General features: G+C 40.1%; 1 protein-coding gene across 2 annotated transcripts in view; it reads left to right on the plus strand.

The window, feature by feature from the left end:
- Ranbp21 (exportin-5-like protein Ranbp21) overlaps positions 1–15,072 on the plus strand; it is an 81,688-nt gene that overhangs the window by 14,615 nt on the left and 52,001 nt on the right. For both annotated transcript variants that reach the window (XM_071676388.1, XM_071676390.1), the window contains exons 8-9: positions 4,703–4,855; positions 14,499–14,738. In XM_071676388.1, the coding sequence (XP_071532489.1) occupies positions 4,703–4,855; positions 14,499–14,738 (393 nt within the window). The remainder of the gene's footprint in view (positions 1–4,702; positions 4,856–14,498; positions 14,739–15,072) is intronic.

Here is a 15,072-nt window from a genome sequence, read left to right on the forward strand (position 1 = left end):
GTATGTATATTTGCATGTGTGGACGTGTATGTATATACATGTGTATGGGGGTGGGTTGGGCCATTTCTTTCGTCTGTTTCCTTGCGCTACCTCACTAACGTGGGAGACAGCGACAAAGCAAAATAGATAAATAAATAAAAATATTTATTTTTATCCCTTGGGATAGATGAGAAAGAATACTTCCCATGTATTCCCTGCGTGTCGTAGAAGGCGACTAAAAGGGGAGGGAGCGGGCGGCTGGAAATCCTCCCCTCTTGTTTTTTTTTAATTTTCCAAAAGAAGGAACAGAGAATGGGGCCAGGTGAGGATATTCCCTCAGAGGCCCAGTCCTCTGTTCTTAACGCTACCTTGCTAATGCGGGAAATGGTGAATAGTTTGAAAGAAAAGATATTTATTTTATTTTGCTTTGTCGCTGTCTCCCGCGTTAGCGAGGTAGCGCAAGGAAACAGACGAAAGAAATGGCCCAACCCACCCACATAATATACATACCTATACATCTCAATGTATACATATATATACACACACAGACATATACATATATACACAGCTAAATCCACTCCTTGATATCTAAAACATTTCTTTTCTTATAGTTTTTCTCCATTCCAACTTGCCTCCCAATTAACTTGTCCCTCAACCCCACTGAGCCTAATTACCTTGATCTTATTAACATTTACTCTCAGTTATCTTCTTTCACACACTTTACCAAACTCAGTCACCAACTTCTACAGTTTCTCACCCGAATCAGCCACCAGTGCTGTATATATAGTGATGGGTGACTTGAATGCAAAGGTGGGTAATGTGGCAGTTGAGGGTATAATTGGTGTACATAGGGTGCTCAGTGTTGTAAATGGAGATGGTGAAGAGCTTGTAGATTTGTGTGCTGAAAAAGGACTGGTAATTGGGAATGCCTGGTTTAAAAAGAGAGATATACATAAGTATACGTATGTAAGTAGGAGAGATGTCCAGAGAGCGTTATTGGATTGCGTGTTAATTGATAGGCACGTGAAAGAGAGACTTTTGGATGTTTATGTGCTGAGAGGGGCAACTGGAGGGATGGCTGATCATTATCTTGTGCAGACGAATGTGAAGATATGTAGAGGTTTTTAGAAAAGAAGAGAGAATGTTGGGGTGAAGAGAATGCTGAGAGTAAGTGAGCTTGGAAAGGAGACTTGTGTGAGGTAGTACCAGGAGAGATTGAGTGCAGAATGGAAAAAGGTGAGAGGAAATGATGTAAGGGGAGTGAGGGAGGAATAGGATGTAATTAGGGAAGCAGTCATGGCTTGCACAAAAGATGCTTGTGGCATGAGAGAGGTAGGAGGTGGGCAGATTAGAAAGTGAGTGGTGTGATGAAGTAAGAATGTTAGTGAGAGATGAGAGAGGCATTTGGACAATTTTTGCAGGGAAATAGTGGAAATAACTGTGAGATGTATAAAAGAAAGAGGCAAGAGGTCAAGAGAAAACCTTCATCTCCACCTCCACAAGGTGAGAGGAAATGACGTAAAGGGAGTGAGGGAGGAATGGGATGTATTTAGGGAAGCAGTGATGATTTGCACAAAAGATTTCTGTTGCATGAGAAAGGTGGGAGGTGGGAGGTCAGAAAGGGTAGTGGGTGGTGGGATGAAGAAGTAAGGTTGTTAGTGAAAGAGAAGAGAGAGCCATTTGGAAGATTTTTGCAGGGAAATAGTGCAAATAACTGGGAGATGTATAAAAGAAAGAGGCAAGAGGTCAAGAGAAAACCTTCATCTCCACCTCCAGAGGATAGTGATCAGACATCCCCTCTCAGCACATTAACATCCAAAAGTGTCTGTTTTACATGCCTATCAATTAACATGTATCCAGTAATGCCCTTTGACCATCTCTCCTACTCATGTACATATACTTTTTAAACCTGGTATTCCCAGTGACCAGTCTTTTTTCAGCACACAAATCCACAAGCCCTTCATCATTTCCATTCACAACACTGAACACCCCATGTACACCAATTATACCCTCTACTGCCACATTACTCACCTTTGCATTTAAATCACACTTCATTGATACTTGGCTTCATTCACCAAAGCTGCTGAGACGCTCACTCAGCTGCTCCCAAAATTCTGTTTATCTGTTTATATATCTGATGCCTGTTCCAACTGGACCTCCCTCACTGTGATGGCTGTATCAGTAGTCTCCATAACTAGTGGACTCCAGTGCCACTTCTTATCCTTTTGTGCCTCACCCTTAACAGGTCACATGCAGAGGGCTACTCTAGCACAGTGTTTGCGAGGATCCTACCTAATGTTCTTACTGACTACTACTACCTAATGTGTCTACCTAATGCTCCTGCCTACTACTACGTAATGTTTCTAACTAATTCTCCTGCCAAAATGTTCCTTCCTATCACTGCTATCTACTGCTCCTACCATGTTGCCAAAAGTCAGGGCTTGCACATAGTGCTCACTGCAGGAAAATCTAGAGTTATGAAGAACGAGCTGAATGAGCTTTGTGAGTCAAGTGTTGTCAAGTGTTCTGTGAAACAAGAAGAGATTGTATGTGTGTGGACAGAATGCCAGTAGTCCATGTGTGAGTGAGGCAGAAAGAAAAGATAGTTACCTGGTCAGAGGAGTGCAGCTTGATAACCACTGAAGTGCTGGCATAGTATAACCACTGAAGTGCTGGCTCACTATGCTACTGTCACTAACCCTCACGATACACAGGCAGGTATTACTGGTAATATACATCCCTGGTTATTGGCTGCCTACCTGGAGAAGGAATTCTACCTCCATATTCCCAGTAAATTGTAGATGGTGATTAAAAGGGGAGGGAGCATGGAGCCAGAAACCCTTCCCTTCTTGTATTTCAGTTTCTTGATGAGGAAACAAAAGAAAGATCCAGACAGGGATTGTTCATCCTCCTTGAAGACTCAGACTGGGGTGTCTAAATAAGAACGAGTGAAAGGTAGTATGTTTGAGGAAAGAAACCTGTATATATTGGCTCTGAGTGAAACAAAGCTCAAGGGTAAGGGGGAAGAATAGTTTGGAAATGTCTTAGGAGTAAAGTCAGGGGTTAGTGAGAGGGCAAGAGCTAAGGAAGGAACAGCATTGCTCCAGAAGCAGTTGTTGGAGTCGGTAAAGCTGAAAGTGGATGGGAAAGATGAGTGATTGTTGGTTCTTATGCACCTGGTCAAGAGAAGAGAGATTATATATATGTTAGGCAGATGTTTTGAGAGCAGCTGAGTGAGTTTGTCAGCAGTTTTGAAATTAGAGTATTAATGATAGATGATTTATATGTGTAGGTAAGTAGGGTTGCACTTGAAGGTATAATTGGGGCACATGGGGTATACTGTGTTATGAATGGAAATGGTGAAGAGCTTGTGGAGTAGTGTGCTGTTAGACTTGACTGGGAATACCTGGTTTAAAAAAGGTATACACACAAGTATATGTATATGAGTGGGAGAGATGGTCAACAGGCATTATTAGATTATATATTAACTGATAGGCATGTAAATGATATACTTTTGGATGCAAATGTGCTGAGAGGGGCAGCTGGTGGGATGTCTGATCACTGTCTTGTTGGGTGAAGGTAAACATTTGAAGAGGTTTTTGAAAAAGAGGAAAAAATGTCAAGGAGAAAAGAGTGGCGAGAGTAAAAGAGCTAGGAAAGGATACTAGTGTGAAGAAATACCTGGAGAGATTAAGCGTAGAATGGCTGCGTAAAAAATACCTACCTTTCATGTTCTTTTTTCTCATTGTCAGATGAATAAGCTTGGATAATCAATCATCTCTCATAATCCATTTTCATTTTTCACACATCAGTCTAGAGCTCACTTCCTTACACTCCATCGCACACTCCCACAACTCCTGGTACAGCACTAGTGCTGTCCCTTGCTTATCCCTTGACCACCCACCAGCCCCTGACTACGCCTCAGACTTCCAAACCATTCTTCTCCTTTACCCTTGAGCTATGTTTCACTCGGAGCTAGAATATCCAGATTTATTTCCTCAAACATATTACCTATCTCTTCTCATTGTGGTTACATCCACACATTTAAAAGCCCCAGCCTGAGGCTTCAAGAAGTTTGAGCACTCCCTGTTAGGACCCTTCTGTTCCTTCTTTAAGAAATTGAAATACAAGAAGGGGGGTGTGTTGGGGAGGGGATGGTGTTCCAGCCCCCCATTCCTACAGTTCATTCCTTGTTTATGGTGTGTTTGCTTTGGCATCCATGCATCCATTTTGTATTTCAGACACTTCAAACTCATTTTAAGTGCAAGCAAGCAGCAGTGCTTTTTCTCTTTATTTTGTAACCATGCCAGCATTTACAAATCTCCGGAAAATATTTTGAACATTGATGTTTGGTTTGCCTCACACGAATTGTGGAAATTAAAGGAATGCAGAATGGCTAGGGAAGATTCTTCGTTTAACATTGTAATCAGACAGAGAGAAAAAGCATACATATATGAATGAAATAAGATAGACAGCATAGGGTTTATGCATGGTTAGAATTAATGTGGTTCTTTATCTTATCAAGTATATAAATGAATTTTGTGAAGATTGCTGTAACTTTAACATGAGCTTATTAACAGATGTTATTTAACAATTTTATCAATGTTTTTGCTGTAACTTTAGCATGTGCATAGTAACAGATGTTATTTGATAATTTCATCAAACTTATGTTTTTTTTAATTAAAGTTTTGTTATGGTTTACTTGGGATATTCACTTGCACAGATTGTGAGCCGCAAAGGTAAACCTGATGAGCGACGTCCATTGTTGCTGCTCTTTGGAGAGACCCCTATGTCAGCAATATTTAATTCTGCTGACCTAGCAGTGGTGGGCACACTCAGTGAGCACAATTACAGATTCCTTAAGACGCTCACGCAAGTAAGGTCTCAGTCCTAGAAGTAACCCATTTTCTAATCCAACAAATATTTGATAACTTCATAGTTTAAAGAACTGTGTGTATATTGTTTATGGTTCTCTTGTATTTTAATGATAAATGTGCAAAACCTTCATATTGTAAGGTACAGTTTATAAAACTTTGGGGTTTTCAGAAATGTAACATTTAGTGTATACAGAGTCATACCTTTTAAGGCACTGTGCCATCCAGTGTACAGTCAGGTTTGTATTTTGACAGAGTTAAAAATGTTTTAAGTTTTACAATTCCAACATTTGCTTTCATAGTAAACTAGATTGGAAGATTGTTGAAAATGCTCAATGGTCTTTAACTATGACTTACATTTTCTTCCAAGTGCTAGTTAATCATTAACATTTATCTTGTAGATCCACAGGAAGGTAAGATTGAACTGAGACAAATACAGAAAATGGTTTAAAGATAATGCTTGTACTATGGACCAGGACTTGCATATTTGCATACATCTCACTTGACTGATTTGTCTTGTGACTTTTGTTTTAGTTCAGTCTTTTTCACCAGAGGCTAGAAATGTACTTCTTTGCCAACCTATATCTTTTATGGTGTGTTTAACATGTTTGTGAGGGCAGATTTGCATAAATTTCATGTGCTTAAACTGCAATTAAATGGCTGTGTCCTTTGCAAAATAACTTTTGAAGTGTAAGGGGATAGAGTTAAGATATGTTATAGGGTTAAATGCTGGGGATAGTGAGAGGATGAGCAAGAGAGTCTGGCTCTTTTGTTGAGGAAAGAGATCTTGGTTTGTGTTGAAGAGTGCATGGAAATGGAGTTCAAGGTTGGTATGGGTCAGAATGAAGGTAGAGTACAAGAGGTGGGTGCCTGTTAGTGCTTATGCCATTAAATGGATGTCTTTTGCAGAATAACTGCTGGTGTTTAAGGGGATAGAGTTCAGATATTTTTATTGGTTAAAGGATTGGGATAGTAAAAGGATGAGCACAAGAGTGTGGCTCTTTTGTTGAGGAAAGAGATCTAGGATTGTGTTGAAGAGTGCATGTAAATGAGTTCAAGGTTCATGTGAGTCAGAATGAAGGTAGAGTACAAAAGATGGATGATTGTTAGTTTTGTGACAGCTAATGGGAGTTAAAAAGAAATGAAGGAATTTCAGGAGTTGGGTGAGTGTTTAGGCAGGGAGTTTTAATACAGGGGACTGATTCTTGGGATTCTGATTGCAAATGTGGAAGATGAAGCAGTTGAGGGTATAGTTAAGGTGTATGGTGAGGTTGAAAATTGGGAAAAGCATATTGAAATGTTTGCTAAAAGAGGAATGATGGTCAGTAATACATTTTCCCAAGAAAGGTGCATTCATAAGTATATGTGAGCTAGTGGGGTTGGGTTTAATTGGAGTTAGTGAATTGTGTCCTAATTGGCGGGGCTGCAGTGAGAGTTTGTTTGATGTGAATGTGCTGAGAGGGGTGACAGATGGAATATCTGATAATTTCTTAATGGAGGCTGGTATGATAGTTTTTGTTGGTTTTTGAAAAAGAGGAAATGTCCTAAGTATTAGAGGTGGTAAAAGTGAGTGAACTTGAAAAAGTAGCCTTTGTGTAGAGATACCAAAAGAGATTGAGTGAAGAATGGCATAGGGTGAAAGTAAATGAAAGGGAGTTGGAAGATGTTTTTTGAAGCAGTGTTCAAGTAGATGGAATAAGGAAAGTGTGATGTATATGTATGAGAAACAGCTGTGAGTGGTGGAATAAGAAGTTCAGTCACTAGTGAAAGAGAAATGGGAGGTGTATGAATGGTGTCTACCAAGAAAGTGTGGGAATAAATGGAGGATTGTTAGAGAAAGTGGTGGGAAATCAAGAGGAAAGTACAAGGGCTGAGTTAGTGAGAGAGAGAGAGAGAGAGAGAGAGAGAGAGAGAGAGAGAGAGAGAGAGAGAGAGAGAGAGAGAGAGAGAGAGAGATTCACATATATAAACCACATGAACCTAAGGTCCAAGTTAGGTGGTCTGGCCATAATGCTAAAAAATGAAAAGGAAAAAAAAGAAAAAGAAAGAACAGCCCCTTTGAAAGGTTCTCTCCTCATCCTCTAGTTCCTCTGGCACATAATGAATGGAAGACAGATTGAAAAAATACTTTGCAGGAGAGAGAGAGAGAGAGAGAGAGAGAGAGAGAGAGAGAGAGAGAGAGAGAGAGAGAGAGAGAGAGAGAGAGATGAACAGTATGAGGAGTGCAGATGAGCAGATGGAGTTGACAGTTAGATCAGTTGGGGAAGAAGTAACATACGAAGAAGATGGGAGTATTTTGAAGGGCTGTTATGTTGATTTAAATGACTGGGAGGCAGATGTGGTATATTTTGGACAAAATGGCTTGCAGAGTGAAAGTGAGAGTTAGGGTAAATGAAAAGATGAAGAGAGAGGAAGGTGTGAAAGCCTTGTAGAAGATAAAGTATGGGAAAGCATCAGCAGTGGATGAGATTGCAGCAAAATTGGGATGAAATGGGATGACAGTGTTGTGGCCACATGCACTTCTAGGAGAATTATCCACTGAGCTGAGATCTTCAGCACCATCCCTCAGGTTGGTGAAAAGGACAGGGACACTGTGCTCATGTTCATTTTGGGTTAAAAATAGATGTATTATGAAAATTCCTGTGGCAGCATTTTAAAGCTCAGGAATGGTGGTCCAACAAGGAAAATCTTCAGAGACTCTTGGCATGGATAGCCTTGTTGATATGCTGATGGTTTTAGATGTGTTGGACTTCAGGTGGGGCTAATATTCTCCCGAGGGCCCCATAGAACCAGCAGTGTGGAGTAAGGCTAATTATTATTGCCATATCATCAGAAAAGGAGTGGTGGTCACCAGCCATTCCTGCTTTGTTACTTTTGAAGCTGGGTCAAAGGATTTTTTTTTTTTTTTTTGGACAGCATCACCTTTGCGATAGCTAATGAAATGGTTTGTTTTATTCGCTTCCTCCTAAAAGGTGACTGATCTTAGTCTCATCTAAGCAGAATTGAAGAAACAGTTTAATGAAGTATTTTTTCCTGCACAGACTATGCAGCATCTGGGCAAACAACCCATCGAGGGGTAGGCGTGTGTGTCAGAGAATACACTGGGATCAGTTGCTTTCAAGTGGATCCTGTCATTAGGAATGAATTCTCAGTTGGATTTCTGCCATAGAGGTCAGTTATCTCTTACCTTTTTTCTATTACTGTCTCACATCGATTTGGAGGTGGTAGGTCGGAAGGTCAGCAGAGTGGCTTTTGCCTGGAATGTTTGAGTAATTATCCTTTTCCTTTGATTAAGATCCTTGAGATGTTGCATTAGAGAGTTTTCAAGACTTGGTGACTAGTAGCTGTGGAGCAGGTAAACCAGCCTTGGTGCAAGAAGTTGCTTGCCAATATGCCAGCTCTCACAAAATTTCTTGAATTTTGTTAGAAAGTCATGAACATCAAAGAGGGTTTCAACATCAAATTTTGGGTTGTGGATCATCTCTAGATAATTCCATGTAGTTTTGTAATCTCTCAGGCTATTCCCTGTCATTATAAAGAAACTGTTGCTATGGAATCAGTATGGATGTACTTTTTCTGTATTTTTTCTCTTAACAAGATGAAGCTTGTAGTGTTATTTTTTCCTGAGTGCTTTACTGGAGCCTTCACAGTAATACCTGGCTTTGTTTTAAGCCATGAGTGAATTACATGGCATCTTTTTTTGTAATGAAACTTGCAGACTCATCATCTCATTTTAAATGGAACCTGTTGATGGTTATGGATGTTTTGCTATGTTAGTCTTATGAGCACTTGGCCTTGAAATGTATTTTTATGAAAACTCTTTTCCATATCATATAGCTTTGGGTTCAGGTAGAGAATTCATTGATATCCATACAATGTATAGACAGAATTTATTGAAATAGAAGGATTATCCTTTATTGGTAAAGGTTATTCCAGATGTGGGACTGATAGACTTAGGAATAATCCTTTGTTCTTGCAGTCCTGGAAATTTTTTTTCCATTGAAGCATCGTTCATTTTCTCCAGTCAAAACTCTCTAGAATATGTGATCTCACAGGTAATTATTTAGATCTTTGCTTGTTCATTCAAGCTCCTTGTGAATCTTATATCTGGAGGGACATCTTTGAGTGTATCAAATAGTAGAATCTACTCATACTTCTTGGGCTCTGCACTAAACTGCATCTATCTTGGCCTCTTGAGGGTAATCTTGTTAGATATGATTAGCTAGAGGTATCTGGCAGCGGATGGAACCATGGAAGCGGAAGTGGATCATAGGGTGGGGGAGGGGGCGAAAATCCTGGGAGCCTTGAAGAATGTGTGGAAGTCGAGAACATTATCTCGGAAAGCAAAAATAGGTATGTTTGAAGGAATAATGGTTCCAACAATGTTGTATGGTTGTGAGGCGTGGGTTATGGATAGAGTTGTGCGCAGGAGGATGGATGTGCTGGAAATGAGATGTTTGAGGATAGTGTGTGGTGTGAGGTGGTTTGATCGAGTAAGTAACGTAAGGGTAAGAGAGATGTGTGGAAATAAAAAGAGCGTGGTTGAGAGAGCAGAAGAGGGTGTTTTGAAATGGTTTGGGCACATGGAGAGAATGAGTGAGGAAAGATTGACCAAGAGGATATATGTGTCGGAGGTGGAGGGAACGAGGAGAAGTGGGAGACCAAATTGGAGGTGGAAAGATGGAGTGAAAAAGATTTTGTGTGATCGGGGCCTGAACATGCAGGAGGGTGAAAGGAGGGCAAGGAATAGAGTGAATTGGATCGATGTGGTATACCGGGGTTGACGTGCTGTCAGTGGATTGAATCAGGGCATGTGAAGCGTCTAGGGTAAACCATGGAAAGCTGTGTAGGTATGTATATTTGTGTGTGTGGATGTATGTATATACATGTGTATGGGGGTGGGTTGGGCCATTTCTTTCGTCTGTTTCCTTGCACTACCTCGCAAACGTGGGAGACCAGCAAAAAAAAAAAAAAAAAAAATCTTTAGTATGTGACAAGGACCTTGGTTTAACTGTACCTGTAGTTGATATGCTACCTTCAGAAAAGAATGGTCTGGAGTGGGAGGCAAGTTATCATTAAGGGTAAGCTTTTTTTTGTTTTCTCTTAGATTTATGTATATCTCCCATTCTTCATATGGATACACTCTTAGAGGCTCTTAGGTCTGTGTCTATAAGTGGGAACTTTAGGTTTTCAAGGATAGAGAACCATTTCTCTATCATAGGCAGAACTCTCATAGTATCCTTTTTGTTGCCCATCCCTTCCTTTCCCTTGTTCCTTTTGAAAAAAAACTTGCTTGATGACATGCATTTAATTGGCCATAGGTAAACTTTAGTGATCAGTAAATGAATGGTAGTGGCTAGTTGTGCCCCACCTCTGTGCTATGATGTCTTGGATTTGGGCAGGTTACTGTGTAGTTTTGAAGTCCCTGTGATTGAGCATTCACTAGCTTCTTATGGATGGATAAACCCTATTTTGAAGTTAAAATTGTTTTAGCCCTCACCACCAACACAGCCTATGGCAGAGAAGTGGCCTCTCATCATTCTGAGTCTACAATTTTTGTAGGATGTTTGAAAGCTAAAAGTAGAATGATATGCTGCTTGACTTTTTGGATGCAACAATGATGCCATTGATTTAATGTGTGAATAATGACTGTAGTGAACAAAATGGTATGATTTTGCTGGTTAAGGAGATTACGATAAATGTTAAGTTGATGGTAAGATCAGGAAATAACTTGTACTAGCTATCTACTTATCTGTCTGTAATGAGTTATTCCATTCCTATATACTTTAGTTGGATCAAATGCATAGTCATGTATCGTTTGTAGGAATTGGCATTGCGTAACTCAGGTACAGTACTCCTTGTGTAACTTAAACAGCTGTCATTGGACAGAAAGATCCAGTTTCTTGTATTGAGTTGTTATACTTTTATCCTGTCTATCCATTCTAATGTCCGTTCCCTTTGGGAAATCCCTCTGAGGGGTGGCCATGGTGAAAGTCTCCATAACTGGTGAACTTTACTGCCACTTTGTAGCCTACTAGTGCCTCATCCTTAACAGGTCACTGGCAGGGGCAACTCTAGTTAGTTTAATGATTTTAGATGTTCCTGTTGACTACTTAATGTGTCTACCAAATGTTCCTGCCTAATGATCCAACCTACTATTTCTACCGAGTCAATAGTAGTTAGTAGGCAGCCAATGACCAGGGATGTATATTACCAGTACTACCTGCCTGGGTATCAGGAGGGTTAGTGACAGCAGTGTAGTGACCAAGCACTTGTTGGGTTGTTGATTTGCACTCCTTTGATCCAGATAGCTGTCTTTTCTTTCTCTTTCACCCATATCCACAAGCATACAATCTCTTTGTCACACATAACACTAGACAGCATTTAACTCACACAGTCAACCTTCATACCTCTAGATTTTCCTGCAGTTAGCTTTATGTGCTAGCCCTCTGCCGTTTAGCAAAATGGTTGGAGCAATAGATAGAAGTAGTGGATAGGAACATTTAGTTAGGAATATTTGGTAGAAGTAGTTGGTAGGAACATTTAGGCAGGAGCATATGGTAGAAGTATTGGGTAGGAACATTAGGTAGGATCATAAGGTAGAAGTAGTCAGTAGAAGTATTAAGTAGTGTTTCTGTAAACACTGCACTGAGAGGTGCCCTCTACCAGTGGCCTGCTAAGAGTGAGACAATAAAGGCTAAGAAGTGGCACTGGAGTTCACTGGTTATGGAGACTGTTGAGGGAGTTTCAGGAGGGAACAGGCATCAAAGATATGGATAGATAGATAGATAAGCTACTTGTACCTAATGATCTTGCCAGTTCCTTCTACCTAATGTTTCTACTTAATGATCTTATCTAATGTTCCTGCCTCCTACCTCTATCCTTTGTTCCTACCATTTTGCCAAAAGGCAGGGCTAGCACTTAGCGCTAACCACAGAAAAATCTATGTATGATGAGGATATATCGCATGTTTGTGGTCAGAATGCTAGCAGTCCATGTGTGGATGCTTCAGAAAATAAAGAAGACTACCTGGGTCAGAGGAGTCCACCTTGACAACCAATGAAGTGCTGGCTCACTACTCAGCCATCACTAATTCTCTTGATACCCAAGCAGGTAGAACTGATGATATACCTCTCTAGTTGGTGGGGTGCCTATCAACTATCTAATACAAATCATGGATTTAGAAATAATCAGGGTGGATTTATGGAAGAATGTGATTGTAAGAAATAGGTCATCTGTTTTAGAATCAAGCACAGTAGTACTTATATACTTCCTGCCCCAGGTGTCCAACCTATCTTAATGAGGCTCCTGTGGCACTGAGGAAGCTGGCTATGTCTACTAGTTATGACCATAGCTCATAAATTGTAGTGATGTAAAGCATTTGTTTAAGTGTGGAGAGTGCAGAGCATTTGAATAGCAGGTGCTTGGTGTCTTTGTTGTGGCAGTTGCATTGTGGTCATGAAGGGCCTCTGAATATCTTGAAATGGTGTTGGTAGTGTTGTAAAGATGGGTGATGTTCAGAGCATTTGATGGGAAAGTGTGACATGTTTTGTCTTGAGAGTATGTCTTCTGATGGGTCTGGTAGGATTGAGTCTAAGACTCAGGACAGTTGTTTAATGCTTCTCAAGATATTTCGGTTTATATGTTTTGTCAATATTTTATTTGTTGGAGGTGGGGGAATCTGTGAGTAGAGGTTGCTGAAGTATGAGGCAGGGTTGAGCTTTTTATTTCCAAATGAGGGCCTTGGATAAGAGAGGTCTGGTGGTGTTGCATAGAAATGAGTGCCAAGCATATTAAGGGAGGATATGTGTTTCATTGCATAGATGCTGATTGTTAATGTTGGCTAGGCAGCCAGTGATTTTGTGTGTTTTGCAGCTTTGTTTTATTTGCTTTTGAGAGGGTGAAAGACCAGGCTGGTGAGGCATATAGTTTAGAGTGGAGTGAATAAATTGATTGCAGAGGATATAAAGGGTTATTTTTTCTTGTCCAAATCTAGTGCAAGTTAGTAAAGTTTATGTTAAGGGCATTTGCTTTGTGTTGCTTTTGTGTTAGTGGTATTGAAGTGGGGAGAAAATGTTGTAAGTCACATGCGATCCTTAAAATGGTTGATGATTTGTTTAGTAGGAGTGAATAGGACAACTAGAATGTGTGAGTTGGACCCTTGTCTATCTAGGGATAAAAGAGTGTTTGAAAACTTCTCTGGGGATGCAGACATTATGTTCTGGGTGAGACATTGTTTTCTTTGTGTAGTTTAGTGCTGCATGTTTGTTGTTGCTACATTGGTGTTAGGGTGTTGTGATATGATTGTGAGGTTGTTTGCACATGAAAGGATAGTTCAGATAGATGATTACACTCATATATGGACATCAATGAAAGGGTAAAAGAGATATGTGGAAATGAAAAGTGTGATTGAGAGAACAGAAGAGGGTGTGTTGAATTGGTTTGGACATATGGAGAGAATGAGAGAGGAAAGGTTGACAAAGAGGATATATGTGTCAGAGGTGGAGAGAACAAGGAGAAGCGTGAGACCAAATTGGAGGTGGAAAGATGGAGTGAAAAAGATTTTGAGTGATTGAGGCCTGAACATACAGGAGGGTGGAAGGCGTGCAGGAAATAAAGTGGAATGATGCGGTATACCAGGGTCGACGTGCTGTCATTGGAATGAACCAGGGCATGCAAAGTATCTGGGATAAACCTCGCATTAGTGAGGTAGCGTTAAGAACAGAGGACTGAGCCTCAGAGGGAATATCCTCACATGGCTCCATTCTCTGTTCCTTCTTTTGGAAAATTGAAAAAACAAAAAATGGGAAGGGAGGATTTCCAGCCCTCTGCTCCCTCCCCTTTCAGTCGCCTTCTACAACACGCATGGAGTATGTTAGGAAAAAATGACAAAGAGTATGTATGTGTCAGAAATGGAGGTAACAAGGAGAATGGGGAGATTAGATTGGAGATGGAATGATGGAATGAAAAAGATTTTTGGCAAATGACAGCTGAACATGCAGGAAAGTGAAAGGCTTGCATAGGATAGAGTGAATTGGAGTGATGAAGTATACAGGGGTCAGTGTGCTCTCAGTGGACTGAATCAGGACATGTGAAGGGTCCATGGTAAAGCATGCAAAGCTCTGTAGGGCCTGGTTGTGGATAGAGAGCTGTGGTTTTGGTGCGTAACTCATGACAGCTAGAGAATGATGTGAGTGGATGTGGTCTTTCATCATCTGTTGCTGGTGCTGCATCTCAAACATGGGAAACTGTGATTTAACATGAAAAAATAAAGAAAGGAGTAAGAAGCCATGAAAGTTTTAGAATTCAAGTGAATTTTATTTGTTTTCAGTGACAAAAGGTTTCTTTTTTATGTAAACAGTTTGTGATTTTATATTAACAAGAGCGTGCATGTGGAGTCTTTCTAAATGCTTTTATTTTTTTATTTCCACACATTTCTGTGTTAAGAGAAAATAGTAATGTTAATAGCATTTGTTTAGTGTTTAAAGACTTTATGTTGCTGGCATCAGTAATATAAGTTTGCTTCTGGTATGATTTTTGTAAATTTAACATATAAAAAAGAAAAAGCCTTTCCTACTTATTTTATCATGATAAAGTTTTCTTTTTCTAAGGTGTAATTGTATTCTTTTGATTTGCTTAACGTAGGTCCTGACTGCTCTTGGTTCTCAACTCTGTGCATTGTGGGGAAAAGAGGCTGATGTAAGTGAGCCTTCTAACTTCCATGTATACCTAGATTCCATGCTGGCCTTCACCCGTCACCCAAGCCTCCATATCTACAACTTTACCAATGGTCTGTGGGGACAACTTTTCCGTCATAAGTTTGTGCCTCAGAGCAAGACGCTGCTGGACATCTTACCCTCTTGGATAACTGTTGTATCTAGGAAGGTATGTAAAGTTGGGTTTTGTTGGATACATCATGTAAAGAGAAGATTCTGCTAACATTGCATTGGAGGACTCAAAAGAATGTCTTTTTGGAGTCTTAGGTTTTTTTCACTTCTCACTGGAGGATAATGTTAGTTTGTGTCATTGTGTATGTGTCTCTTATTTTTTGGCACAATTTTAAAGCAGATTTTTTCATTATTGTTTGAGCAAGTAATGTTTCTGTATGCAATAGTTTCTATAATCACTTATGGAAAAGCACCTGCATAAAGAACATGTACTTATTACCCACACACAAGTGCATGGAATTATGGTATGTCTTTTATTACAGGTACCCCTG

The sequence above is a fragment of the Panulirus ornatus genome, chromosome 23 (assembly GCF_036320965.1).
Source record: "Panulirus ornatus isolate Po-2019 chromosome 23, ASM3632096v1, whole genome shotgun sequence".
In the NCBI taxonomy this organism is placed as follows: domain Eukaryota; kingdom Metazoa; phylum Arthropoda; class Malacostraca; order Decapoda; family Palinuridae; genus Panulirus; species Panulirus ornatus.